The 15,068-nt window shown below is 42.3% G+C and overlaps 1 protein-coding gene across 3 annotated transcripts in view; it reads right to left on the minus strand.

Annotated features, from left to right (window-relative positions):
• The window catches only part of LOC124721331 (syntaxin-binding protein 5), a 1,049,372-nt gene that overhangs the window by 829,055 nt on the left and 205,249 nt on the right, over window positions 1-15,068 (minus strand). For all 3 annotated transcript variants that reach the window (XM_047246245.1, XM_047246244.1, XM_047246243.1), the window contains exon 2: window positions 8,024-8,121. In XM_047246245.1, coding sequence (XP_047102201.1) covers window positions 8,024-8,121 — 98 coding nt within the window. The remainder of the gene's footprint in view (window positions 1-8,023; window positions 8,122-15,068) is intronic.

Consider the following 15,068-nt stretch of genomic DNA (forward strand, 5'->3'; position numbering starts at 1 on the left):
GGAAGGGGTATGTCACGTAAGCACCACCAGGTCAATAGTGTATTCATCAATTCCTTTTGACACAATTCAAGAGTGATGATGTGGTGCATTACGTCACCTGTTGAGTGTTGTAAGCAAACGGATGGACGAGCTTGATCGGACAATAGGTTCCCTTATCGTTCCCGAGGTAACAGGTATCAATGATTATGCCATTTAACATCTTCCATGAAGCATTGCCTACTGTGGTTTTTTATGTACTCGTGCCTTGCTATCGACGCGTATCGTGTTTATCAGTCCAAGCGACCTTTATACACGCCTCAAACATCTAATAGTGATGTTCCAACATCTATTACCAACTTGATAGCCTCCGCCAGAACTTCAGATTAAGCATACCGCTGCACGCTTTACGTGCGTACAACGTGATAGTCAAATTAAGAGAGAGTGTACAGGCACATCGAATGTGACTCTAAAGCTATATAAATGTAACGGGGCGAGTGCAACCAAATATACGCCTTGGACTCTACGGAGCTTTCATGACTACACTGGCTGCAGGCTAGTGAACGATGCTTTGAGTATGCTAGAAGGCTTCATTCGGTAATCGCTGATGAATGGGAAAGACTAAAATTGAAACAATTTAACCGAAGTCAGAGCATGGTGTTTATGATTTGTAGTCATGATCCTTATGCGAAATATTTGTTTAAAATTGAGAAGTGGCACTCAGAAACGCGTGACTGAACAGGTCCAGACTCCGTAACACGAAGTATTAGCTTGTGCATTTACGGCACATTTTAGGGAGTACGCTACGCCTTAATTTTCGTAACCGAAGGGACCCAGAACTATGGTAATCGGTCGATAAATGCACAAAAGTTTCGAAAGTAGAGCTCCGTAACGTCCTTGCTCAATCTTATTCCAACAATATACACTAACGAGCCAAAAGCATTATGACCACTGCCCACCCTGAGACTGAGGGCCATCAGATGGCGTTGCGGGCACGTGACGCTGATAGGGACGTTCCTAAGTGTAGCGGAGACAAATGGGGACTCATTCTAGTAAAAATGTACGCCGGAAATTTGAAAAATCAATGACATAAATGACTTTGACAAAAGACAGATTGTTATGGGCCGGCGCCTGGGAACGATCATCCCAGAAATGGCACACTTGGTCTGCTCGCGTGCTACTGTCGTGAGCATTTAGAGAGAGTGAAACCACAGTAAGCGACGAGGTGTTAACGTCCACGCCTCATCACAAAACATGGAGGTCGGAGGCTTCGCCGCTCTGTAAAGCAGGATAGGCAACGATTTGTAGCAGATCTGACAACAGACTACAGCGTTGGTGCAGGGAAAGTGTTTCGGAGCACAATGTTCAGCGAAAATAGTTCAACATGGGTCTACACGGGCCGGGCTGGTCGTATGAATCATGTTCCTTGTTACACCACGTCAATAATAGGGTCCAGATACGCCATGGTCCAGGCAAAATGCTGCTCGAAACAAGCGCAGGCCAGTATTACCTTATCAAGGACGTTCACCTGGTCTTCCATTAGGACCTGTGGTAGTAATCGGAAGCATGATGACAGTTGCGGATTACGTAAACATTATTTCGGACCACCTGTATCCCTTCATGCTTGATGTCTTTCCGAAGCATGATGGTACGTTTCAGCAGGACAAGTGCCCTGTCACTAAGACAGAAGCGTGCTGCAGTGGGTTGAGGAGCATGATAGTGAACTCACTTGAGCACCAAATTCGCAAAATCTGAACCCGATGGAACACATCTGCGACGCTATATGGCTAGTAATTTACGATGATTGTGTGACCTGTGCGTAGACATATGTTGCCACAAACCTCCGGAAACATACCAAGGACTTCGGCAAGGAATCCCACGCAGAATAGTAGTTGTATTGCATTCAAAAAGTGGACACCCCCTCTATTAAGCACATGTTGATAATGTTTTGCCTCATCAGTATACGTTAGTTCATATTAAATGTTACCGGTACGTAATTGGTTGTTCTGTACAGTGTGATGTAAACAGAGTGTACAATTTAGAGCAATAATTATGATAGTGCTGATTCGCACAGGCGTACGAAGAATCGTAGAATGCCGAGACCCCTCATAACAAGAGGCTATTAAGTAGATTAAATATAGCTTTGTTACTTCAGTTAGGATGCACGACAACGGACTGGCAAGACCAGATTTCCGGGACAGCCATAAAACCTTGAAAGTGTTTAGAACAGAAACAAAATAGCAGGAAACCGGTGAGATTTACATTTGTTTGTCGTTAGTGACGAAATCAAACCAATTTAATTTCATGTCAAAGCTTTTTGTTGTACTCATTTGCGTCACTTCTTTAACCTGATCCAAAGATCTCCAAATTTGACCCCACTCAGTCCTATGATTTTTATCTGTCCCTTATCACTTGTTTCACGCTTGGTAAATTTTGTTAACGTGAAAAATGCCGAGCTGCTGCGTGGCTAGGAGTCCACGTTAAGCTGTAAGTCGCCCTGTATCTTGCTGGGTATGCCCACTCGAAGGTCGGAGGAAGGCGAGGGCACGCCATCTCCAATAGGGGCGTTTCTAGAAAAGGACTGTGGTGTTCAGCCTACGGGATAACAGCTTTACATTTTATCTTACGTAAAACTCTTTCTTTCGCTCCAAATAACTTTAAGACTGCAATCTGAACAATAATGTAATGGACTAGAGTTCCATTTCTGTGTCAAATGACCCACAACATAATTCATGAAGGCAGATTCGGCAAAACAGCAGTAAGAAAATAAAGTAATTCATACTGATCTCTGTGTCTTATGATGCGTGGTTAACAGCGGTGCAGCAGCTTCTGAAGCCCTTAGCGAGGTAATGGTTGCGGCTACACGACTGCTCATCAGTTGTTGTTGTTGTTGTTGTTGTGGTGGTGGTGGTGGTGGTGGTGGTGTCGTCTTCTCAAGATAAAGCAAACGATTTTTCTGCACCATGATTCTTCTATCCGCTTTGACAATCTGCGATAGTCAATAGCAACGCCTGTCATTCAACAGGTGACTGCCCACGATGGGTGACCGGTAGCGGCGGTCTTCTCCGAACAAAGGTACACGTTGATACTGAGGACGCCAACAAATGTCCTAATGTACGTCCAGATTTGCAAGATTATTCCGTAATTCACATCGAAGAATTTTCGCAAAGGGTTAACAGAAGAACAGTTGTCAGACTTTCTCTACTATCCCACTCTTGTTACAGCACGTGGGAAAAAGAACGTTTATATCTTTTTGTGCTAGCTCTCATTTATTTTATCACGACGGTCGCTTCTACTGTCAATTGTAACAACGATGTCTTAAATGTTGAACCGATCAAGGATGTCTCACAACTCTTACAAATCTGTGTTATTTCGTTGGAGAACATACAGCCGTACAGAAGGTTTTGATGTTAATTTTCTTGAGCAAGACAACTGTTACCTTGGATATGACGTTTCACCTGTTAACCTATTCTACCAAGATGTTCTTACTATATTAGATTTTTATGTAGACTTGATAATGGTTCCTCCTACCGAAACCAGTGGTCAATACAGCGCTATTCACTAACAGCAGCTTACACTGGTAAGTCAAATTTCTTCAAATATATTAGAGCTGTGGAGCACATTTTACAAAATAACCACCGCCCACTCCGTTCCTCATAGCCTCCGCTACCGATGTAGCCGCCTTCTGCGTGTAGTAACGCCTGATCTATTAGGTGGATCCTGACGCTTCATCAATCTAGGGCCCAAACCAAAGAATATGCAGCCTCCACAGTCGCAGAACCGTCTGAGACTGAGGTTGACCTTCTACACGCCCCACGATAACGATGTCGCAGATGGTGAGCTCTGCCTTTGTAATACAAGCCAGACTGCCTGTCTTTACCACTCCTGTGGTCAAAAAAGACACATACATCGTTGGTACCGACATGAGCCACCACCTGCAGCTGCCTGCACTTCATGATATTTCTGGTATTCGGAATTATCCTTTTCACATCTGCGATTATTCCACACGGAGTGCACACTGGTTTTCTTCCCCTCCATGGCAGCCATATACCAAACGGGTTCGCTCACACCCCGAACACTGGAGCTCCCAAACCATAATAATCCCACCCTCTGTAAATGAACGGACCTTACAAGCCGAAAAGCATCCTCAGGTACAGTGCAAACAACTGCAGCTGGCTCAGAATCATTATCAGCCACAGACAGCGCCTGATACTTGTTTGTCACACAAACCGTGGAGGTCTTTTGATCGGTCTGCCAGAAAGTCTTTCGCTTCTTGCCACACCTTAGAATGACCTCCCACTTGAGCACCGGTGAGGGGTCAACTTCAATATGGGCAGTAACCGGGCGGACTGCAGTAATGGACCGATTGGGGACGCTTGGGATGTGCTGAACGTACTTTGGATTCCCCGTCTTCTCCCCTCCACTCACCCCTCCCCCCCCCCCCTCCCCTGTGATATCCGCTGGTAACAGCCTCTAGCTGCGTTACAGGACGCACGAAAGCCTGAAGCTGTGTCTGGTGGAATTACAACATAGCTCGCACCCAAAAACAGCAATCGCACTCATAATCCATACTAAACAATGGCACTACAGACGCCGTAAATCCATATTACACAATTCATATAATGGAGTGTATGCCTCGTAAATGCACAAACACACAAGAGATTGGTGATTTAAACTACAAAAGCACGCAGACAACGCTACGAAAGTGACTCGCTTTTACTTAGCTCGTAAAATAACAAACGACAAATGGTCTACACTTGTGGTGCTGATCGAAAGGACGTTTGCGCCTTTTGATACTTCCGTGTTGCCCACCCTTTCCGTATCTCAAACACACACACGCCCACACACACACACACACACACACACACACACACACACACACACACACTCTATTCCTTCGTATACCATTCCCTTTAAATATGTCTGCTTCCTTTATGGAAAGATTTGCCACACACCATGTTTCGTTTTATCGTCCAGACAATTTAGAACATGCTGCGCTAACAAACCCTCTGCTTGGAATCTCGTATTCGTCAAGCTCTAGTCCAGCCTAAACTGGTAGAGATCTGGTGTGGCTCAATTGTAATGTGCGCGTGAGATTCTAACAGCTGTTGGCATACACACAAATCTAAGAGCAACTACTAGTACATTCTCATTAATAGAAGTCGCTAGGTAGTAGCTGTTCTCAGAATTCTTGTCCTGTAAGACTTTGGAACGTGCCCCTTTTTCTACTCTTAGTGGCACTTTGCGTTCGTTGCTCCTACCTGGTGCCCTGGTGCAGCGTCTCCTTTTGTTCAGAGCACGTAGCATGGAGGCATCTGCAGTGAGCAATTCTGCGGCTAACTACATATGCTGTAGCGCGTATCTGGTAAGTCAGCAGACGTGATTTTTATTTTAAATTCAATGTTCTTTGTTTCAGCCTTGGTGCAGAGTGTCCGCTCGGACTACGCACTAAAAAACTAAATGTGGACCAAGGTCAGCGGGTTAACAGTTGTGTACTTTTTTTCTTCTCCGGGTAGTATGATTTTATAAATTAAAACCACTTGTGCTGTCTTGGATAATGTCCCACAGTAACTTAACGTCTCGTTTCATAGACGCAAGATGTCAGAATGTCTCATTTTACCTACCCCTCGGTAACTCGGATTTATGTAAGTGTCCCCAGCTACACCTAACCCAGGGTGCAAAGATGTTTGAAGAAAGGAAGGAAGATAAGACCTTAGTGTTACATCGACGACGATGTCATAAGAGATGGTACGCAAGCTTCGGTTGGGAAAGAGATCGGCCCTGCTGTCACACTAAACGACTTGGTGAAATCATGAAAAAAAAACATAATCTGAATGGTCGGAGGGTGATTTGAACCTCCCCCTTCTCTACTGTAAGTATAGTGTCTTACCACTGCTCCATCTCGCTCCATTTTTCTTCAGTGTCCTGCTAGGTACGGGAAGCCTGGAGAAACACCACCACCATACGAAGAACGACACTAAATTCGATGACTTCACCAATACATGATGATGATGATGATGATGATGATGATGATGATGCATGATTCATGCGCCTTCCTCTTCAGTCACTACTAGTTTGGTCAGAAGTGACACCTTCGCCACCAAGCTACAAATCTTTCTTGAGCTAGAGCAACTGTCTACTAACACCCATATGTACGCAGGATAAATTGTGTGGAGCTTACTTTTAGCGACGCACAGCTCAAGATAAATCTGAGAAGTTTATGATTCGGTTACGACTTAAATGAGTGTAAATCGTAAGGTGGCTCACAACAAGCCTCTGCAAGACTGGAGCATCGTAAGTTTTAAAAGGCGGCCGAACTTGAGAAAAGAATATTTTGCACTCATGAGGAACTATATTCAGGTGCGACACATAGATGTTTCAAATTCTCACTACACTACTGGTGCTAAGTATTACTCTCCACATCGTGCTGTTTCAATGACTGCACTTCTACTTCTAAGTTAGGGGTATTATTTAATGGTTCTTATTACTTTTAATGGAGTAGCACAAAGTGATAACTTGATGGCTGGTCCCATTATTCAAGCAAGTTTATTATCCATTATTACGGAATTCCGCCCCTTTAATATGGCTCTCTTAGTTGACACTGCGTGAATGTATTAAAATGTCTTTCCATTCTGATGATAGTAATTATTTGGTAAGTCTAAAGCGGTAATCACCATATGAACAGATGTTGAAATACATGTTATCTAGTCACTTATGCGACGGTTCCAGCAACCTTTGATACTCGATGCTGCAACAGCTGGCTTTGGTATATTGAAACATTTTCCCAGTGGCATCAAACGCTTTGTTGTGTAGCTTCTGTGTAGACGACCTCTTAGAAGGATCCCACACAGAAGGTTAAGTATATACACCTAAAAAACCACTGCAGCTATTTGAGGTTTACAGAACTAGGGGGAAGCTAGGGTTACAACTTCGTTTTAAGATTAACAGCACTTGATAAGTATCAATCAGAACAAACAAATATCTTCTCGATGTTCGTTAGTGGCTATTAAGATTTCTGGTAAAGCTCTAACCCCCCATTCCAGAACACACACACACACACACACACACACACACAAGAATCCAACTACCGGTGCGTAACTGATTTTGTGCTCTGTGTACACTGCAATACGAAATCTGATTGTTAGAAAACAGTTACCAGCAATCCCGTCCCGTATTCTGATAGCACGGATACAATACAGCATTAATATAGGCTATATTAGCGTTTCATGAATACTCCACTCTGAATCTGTTACCTCAAAACAGACCCTCCTCCGAATCTAAACAAGTGAGAATATTTATGCAGTATTGACGATAACATACTTGCATGGGGAAGATTGAATCTGTGTTGCATGTTGAACTTGACGGCATTCTAGAACTAATATAGACGAAGCGATTGTAGGGGTTTTATATTGGCTAAATTAAAATTTTCTGTGACTTGCTCGTTATTTGGCGAGGTATTCTGTATTTTTCTTGCCGAGCTATTCAGTGCAGTAGCAACACATCACACAACGCAATCCTGCCACCCTGTAACAATCCTGAATATAATTCAGAGCCGGCCGGAGTGGCCGTGCGGTTCTAGGCGCTACAGTCTGGAACCGCGAGACCGCTACGGTCGCAGGTTCGAATCCTGCCTCGGGCATGGATGTGTGTGATGTCCTTAGTTAGGTTTAAGTAGTTCTAAGTTCTAGGGGACTGATGGACTCAGTAGTTTAGTCCCATAGTGCTCAGAGCCATTTGAACCATTTTTTATAATTCAGAATGCCGAGTTCTACCCAACTTGATGTTTCCCCTATTCATGGAGAGGAATGCTGAATTCTTTAGCTCTTTTAGTTTAATGAACCTAGGCGCTGTGTTTTGCAGAATATGATGGTGATCAAACGACGATATCGTTAGGTTAAATCAACCACTATATTTTTCCTATAGGATGTAGACCAATTACGTGTCAGATTTTCCCACCAAATCTTTTTCAACCTGAGCGAAAAGTATGAGGACACTTACCCATAGTACTGTGAGGTGAACTAAAAACGGCGCTTTAATGAAAGGATACATTCTGAGCGAGCCGGTTTTGGTTCCTATAGCCAGTAGGTGTTGTATGGGGTCGAACGCCAGCGCCGTTGGTTGGTATGGGAAGCCATGTCGGAAGGTCTGAAACAAAACAAGGAGTTGTATTTAATGATCTTCATAGACATTTATACTATGTAAATTAGTTTCAAAATAACAAATTTTTTTCCTGAAAAGCAAAATTTTATGCAGTTACTGATAGCAAAACACAATGTTCCAAACGTTTTAATACAAAATAAATCCAGAAGCCGAGGATAGTTTTAACTGACTTGTCTCACAACACATTCTTCTCTAATACGCTACTTTATAAAAATTATAATAAACAGTTCCATTGTATTGATGTCATAAAGTGCTGCATATAACTAGCAAATAATGACGAATATGCTGAAGTAATAGTTAACGCAATCAATAGGTCTTAGCACCTGTTCCCGCATTTCCAAGACTAACAAGAATAAATTCAGACAGAATTTCTGTAATTCTGTTAAGCCTAATACTTATCTGGAGATGTTCCAGACACATTCACATACGAAGAAGCATGAAATAACATCAACAAAATTTTCAATTTTTAAATATTTTTGACAGTTAAAGCAGTCATGGAACATTATATACTGAATTGGTGACAATGATTAACGACACTGGCAGTAGTAGTAGTATTGTAGTAGTAGCTGCTGAAGAAGCAGCAGCAGCAACAGCAACAATACTAACAACGACGACGACTATTATTCAGAATGGCTTCCCACAGTGATAGCATACTAACACTAATCATTTCCATTAGAGGAATGTAAACTTTTCACTGCTCCACAAAACAATACAAGTTAATTCTAGGACAATACATTTAGCTTATGTCAGAAGCTGAAATCAACGATTTTAACAGAAAGTCAGTTCTGTGTCTTATCAACCGAAAGCCAACAAAAACACAGGCGAAATATCACAAGTTAAGCATAACAATCCCCCGCCCAAAACACACACACACACACACACACACACACACACACACACACACACTATTGCCAGCAGCAGTTGCAAATGATCATTTACCCTGAAAACTTAACACTTCCTATGGAGAAACAACAGCATATGAGCTACTTTTAATTTATTTCGCTACTTATGGCGTTACATATGATTGCATTAATTTCAAGATGGGTATTAAATAAACGAATATCTTATTCTATATGCGACCTGTTCCGCAATTTTTTTCCGAAGAAATTCCCAACTAGTTTTGTCTGCAAACTGCAATAACGTTTACAGAAACATTTTCTGTCGCGTGACTTTGCGTAAAATAAAAACACTAACACAACCGCAATGCGTAATACGCCCCTCCATTAATTGCGAGAATGAAAGCTGCCCTAATTACTTCTGTCAGAGGCGATTACTATCCTATTAATATTTACAGCCTCTGACGCGCTGCTAATAGCAAGTGAATATTTATTACTACAAATGACAAGCAATTTTAACTTCGTATGGATTGCAGGGTATTGCTGCTTATTACTAATGTTGTTATTACAGTATAATTATTTTTTTATTTCCCTTCTATCATTACGTTATCACTTCCGTACACCATTTTTAATATGGTATCATGAAACAAACTGAAATTATTTAATACAATTTTCCGCGTACATAGTCACTTTTTTTTTTACATTTGCATTTCAGGTGCATCTTAACATTGTTCAGCGACCTGAAATACATAGCTTGTGTGCTGTAACATTCATCTTTCCATTTAATTCTTACAGGCATCGGTAACAGCAATAGTATGATAATAATCATTACATCTGTATTCATACGACTGGAACGTTACTACACTACTATCATCTCAAAGTCTAAAAAATTACCATTTACTGATTTTTTGATGCCTCGAATTTGTTCATGACAAGAGCTAACGCATCGGGAGTGAAATATTTATTTATTACAAATGGCTATAAGCACTACGGGACTAAACATCTGAAGTCATCAGTCCCCTAGACTTAGAACTACTTAAACCTAACTAACCTAAGGACATCACACACATCCATGCCCGAGGCAGGATTCGAACCTGCGACCGGACTGAAGCGCCTAGAACCGCTCGGCCACAGCGGCCGGCTATTTATTACATTTTAATCACTTAAGAACTGAGGCATTGCATGAATCATGTCCGGCTGAATAATGAGTTTGATTTCAGGACGAAATCTTCACCAGCTTACCAAATATTTTCTTCTTAAAATTTTGTATTTGCGGGGATCTACATCCTGCTGATGTTTACCTTTATTATTTTCTTCTTATGCTGTGTTTATTTAGCCATTCTATAGACATTTCTGTGTGTATTTTGTTATTGTTTCCTTGGTCACCTAGCTGATACCTAATTTCCAAATAATCATTTGAGTCTTTTTCCCATTCTCCCCTTTCGCTGGGTTTCTCCTTCCGCTTGCTCTGGAAGATCTAATATCTATTTTCTTATATTACTTTAGCACTCAAATTTTAAGACTGAAATCCACGACCGGTATATGATATGGGTTTATATATTTCTGTTTCGTCTAGTATTTATTAGCTAAAATTCCAAAGATGAAACAACTTGCTGTTGAATAGCTTTCTTGGCGACTTACACTGAAGCGCCAAAAAACCGGAATAGGCATGCGTATTCAAATACAGATGTATGTAAACAGGCAGAATACCGCGCTGCGGTCGGCAACGCCTATATAAGACAACAAGTGTCTGGCACAATAGTCAGATCGGTTACTGCTGCTACAATGGCAGGTGATCAAGATTTAAGTCAGTTTGAACGTCGGTTATAGTCGGCGCACGAGGTATGGGACACAGCATCTCCCAGGTAGCGATGAAGAGGGGACTTTCCCGTACTACCATTTCACGAGTGTACCGTGAATATCAGGAACCTGGTAAAACATCAAATCTCCGACTTCGCTGCGGCCGGAAAAAATTCCCTGCAAGAACGGGACCAACGACTGAAGAGAATCGTTCAACATTACAGAAGTGCAACCCTTCTGCAAATTGCTGCAGACTGCAATGCTGGTCCATCAACAAATGACAGCATGCGAACCATTCAACGAAACATCACGATATGGGCTTTCGCTGCCGAAGGCCCACTCGTGTGCCCTTTATGGCTGCACAACACAAAGCTTTACGCCTAGCCTGGGCCCGTCAACACCGACATTGGACTGTTGATGACTGGAAACATGTTGCCTGGTCGGACGAGTTGTTTCAAATTGTATCGAGCGGATGGACGTGTACGGGTATAGAGACAACCTCATGAATCTATGGATTCTGCATGTCAGCAGGGGACTGTTCAAGCTGTTGGAGGCTATGTAATGGTATGGAGTGTGAAGTTGGAGTGATATGGGACCCCTGATACGTCTAGATGTAACTCTGACAGGTGACATGTACGAAAGCATTCTGTTTGATCGCCTGCATCCATTCATGTCCATTGTGAATTCCGACAGACTTGGGCAATTCCAGCAGGACAGTGCGACATCCTGCACGTCCAGAATTGCTACAGAGTGGCTCCAGGAACGCTCTTTGAGTTTAAAAACATCCGCTGGTCACCAACCTCCCCGGACATGAACATTATTGAGCGTATCTGGCATTCCTTACTACATGCTGTTGAGAAGAGATCTCCACCCCCTCGTACTCTTATGGATTTATCGACAGCCCTGCAGGATTCATCGTGTCACTTCCCTCCAGCACTACCTCAGACATTAGTCGAGTCCATGCCACGTCGTGTTGCTGCACTTCTACGTGCTCGCGGGGGCCCTACACGATATTAGGCAGGTGTACCAGTTTCTTTGGCTCTTCAGTGTACAATTGTTAGTGGTTTACTGTTGTCTCCGGGTATGACACACACACACTGCAGGACAAAATAAAGTGAAGCACCCGGAAGGGAGCGAGGAAACGAAATGCAACTTCACGGGGTTGTAAGGTACATGATGTTACTTAAGTGATTACAAAATAGAGTCAAATTTACAAGAACTTGCTCCCATTTGTCAGTATGGCGTTCCGACTCCTCCAGCTTGGATACATCCACCGACTCGGTTCATCAGGTTCTCAAACCCGTCGTATACTCTCCTGAGGCAAGCTGGAACGCAGCTGTTGTCATAGGTTCTTGATATCTTGGATACTGCCGTTGGGACGCAGTTGACGTTTGAGCTGGTCCCACAGATGCTCTATGGGGGACACATCTGGAAACCTTGCTCGCCGCCAGTATATCTCATTTCTCAGTGTCACGCAGACAGTTCGAAGAGATGCGTTTCACGTGTGAACGAGCATCGTCCTGTTGAAAAACGGCACCAGGACAGTGGCGCATGAGAGTCGACACATGCGGATACAGGACGACCTTGACACACCGTTGTGCCGTCACAGTTCTCTAAATCACTACCTAAGTCAAACCCGATGTCTCCTCGCTCAATGACGTCATTGCTGTACCTCTAAAACATTGGAAGAATAGCACCTGTCTCCAGGTACTCACTAACGATGACGATCCGGCGCCGTGCAGCATCACATTTTTTTGTCAGCCAGTTAAAGGTAAGTGTATACAGTCGTTCGTTTTTTTTTTTTATCAATGCTGCCAGTCAACGCTCTTAGTTTCCTTATTTGGTGCATCACAGGTTTCGAAACGCAGTCCCATTGCAACGTGCGCTTTTAAGTATTTTCATAAAATTTGTCGATTTAAATGCGAGTCTTGGTGCTTGTGAGCTAGTGCAAGTTTTCGGTAACTTCACTGTAAATGCAAACTCACCAAAATTCAATATTACTAACGTTTTGAGTCCTGCAGATATTAAAGAAAATATACCTACTGAATTTTGAGTGTCCTAATCCGTAGAAACATGTTGACCAATCACACCATTCGATCAAACAACTGAAAATTATAACAGAAATTAAAAAAAAGTTACAGATCGTCAAAAGAGCATAGAAATTACGCTCTAAGAATAGGGAATATGTTCATTAATATGCATAATCAACATCACTTTCAGCACTTTCTTATCTAACAACAAGATGTTTGGCTTTCCTACACCCTCCCGTAAAAACATTTAGTTTAACTTCAAAACGCCACCCAAACGTTGACTGAATTAACGTATTCAATATTTTACAACAGTATGTAGCAATTGCAACGTTTTACTGGTTACATTAGCATGTAACGCTGAACGTGTCAATGATGATGATCCGTATACTGCAAAATTAACATATATGCTCTGCTTACGATCTGTAACGCAACTCTGTACGTTTTTCGTGCATGTTTTTGTTTTTGAGGTGTATAAGTGAACTTTGTAAATGGCGATCAGCATGTGCGATCTATGTACACGACACTGAAAATCCTAAAATTAAAACTTCTTTGGTATTTGCAATTATCTGTAAGACATGAAAGGAAGGTAAAGATACCTCTTCATACGTTTCCATAAGAGTTAAATTTCCAGATCGTTGCACGGACTTATACAAACACGCACCACACTGAGTTATGAACTGCGTGAATAATTAATCGCACTTGAAATTGGAACTATTTACCTAACGCGTCGTGTACAGGATAAATTAAACAAACAAAAAGCGTGGCAGCACCAAATGTTCAGATGGTTAAAAAGGAACCGTCGACACTATCACAGCCGTCACAACCATTTTATAATTCTTTTTTTTAAAAAAAGGAACGTTCATTCCAGTTATACTATGCTATAAAACCAACAGTTTCATCTTCCTCCATAAGCTTTTTCAAACGAACATTTCTATGGCGAGAAGTACGAGCGACACGCTTTTCACGTATGTCGATTCTGCTGCCAATTTCCACATAAACCACGCACATTTCATCGTTGACGCTCAGAGGGAACGAATGTTGCGGAATTGCCTCCGCAGCGCGCTCCAGGCGAAAGTGGCGCGATTTGCAAGCCGCGTGAAGCAAACTGATGGAAGCACTTTGCGCCTAAAAGCGCTAAACTACGCGAATACATACGACGTACGCACGCTCGTATTTTGGAAACTCAATTTCCTCGCCCAGACAACAAGAACTTACAGAGACTAGAATCGCGCCTGTAACAGCTGATAAGCAAAATAGCTGGCCGGGAGATGAGAAGAGTTCATTTAGCTCTGGTGGTAACTAAATCTGGATCGTTTGTAGCCACCGTGCCAGTTACTACTGATTGGCGCGGACGGCGAGCTGTCATGTCACATGTCATGTCACCAACCCAATGCGAGAATATCTGGAGCGGACTTTATTAATGCAATCTACGCGCTGCTTATCGAAGTGTCAGTAATACTGAAACGTGTGAAAACTTTCTTCCTCTTAACAGAATTGCTTTCAACCTTCGGCAACATTGCATTCTAGATTATCGAAACGCGTATCTTACAAAACGTTAGAGCACAGAGTAAGAAAGGAAATGTCTCCAAATTTGTTTCCAATGGCTTTTTGGGAACTTCTGGTCACATCAGAAAGGGCTGTCTCGTCGGGAGCAGTATTTATTATATTTTTTTCATGATGGTTTATTTAAAAAGAAAACCTTTCAAAATTTATTATATTTCCGCACGAGATACCGTACGGAAAATTTTTTAAACTTTTCACCGTAACGTATTATAGACTGGAGGACGAATATAAAGCAGAAAGCAATGGGACACAGTAGCACCTCCTGGTGAGTCTGGATCTTATCGCCGGCAGGAGTGGCCGTGCGGTTCTAGGCGCTACAGTCTGGAACCGCGCGACCGCTACGGTCGCAGGCTCGAATCCTGCCTCGGGCATGGATGTGTGTGATGTCCTTAGGTTAGTTAGGTTTAAGTATTTCTAAGTTCTAAGGGACTGATTACCTCAGAAGTTAAGTCCCATAGTGCTCAGAGCCATTGAACCATTTCGATCTTATCAAAAAAGAAACCTGCAAAACAAAGGCCTCAAAAATATTTACTTTACAAAAAGCACATTAACTAACAAATAAGCTTCCACACGGACTATGCAATTGCATATCATATTTTATCGAAATTAATAGGAAGCCTTATACACCAATCTCAACAAAAGGCCAGTTAACATAGTGTTCTGGGGTCAGGCTGGACTTTTTGAGTCTACTCCAAAATAAATC

Source organism: Schistocerca piceifrons, chromosome X (genome assembly GCF_021461385.2).
Source record: "Schistocerca piceifrons isolate TAMUIC-IGC-003096 chromosome X, iqSchPice1.1, whole genome shotgun sequence".
Lineage (NCBI taxonomy): Eukaryota > Metazoa > Arthropoda > Insecta > Orthoptera > Acrididae > Schistocerca > Schistocerca piceifrons.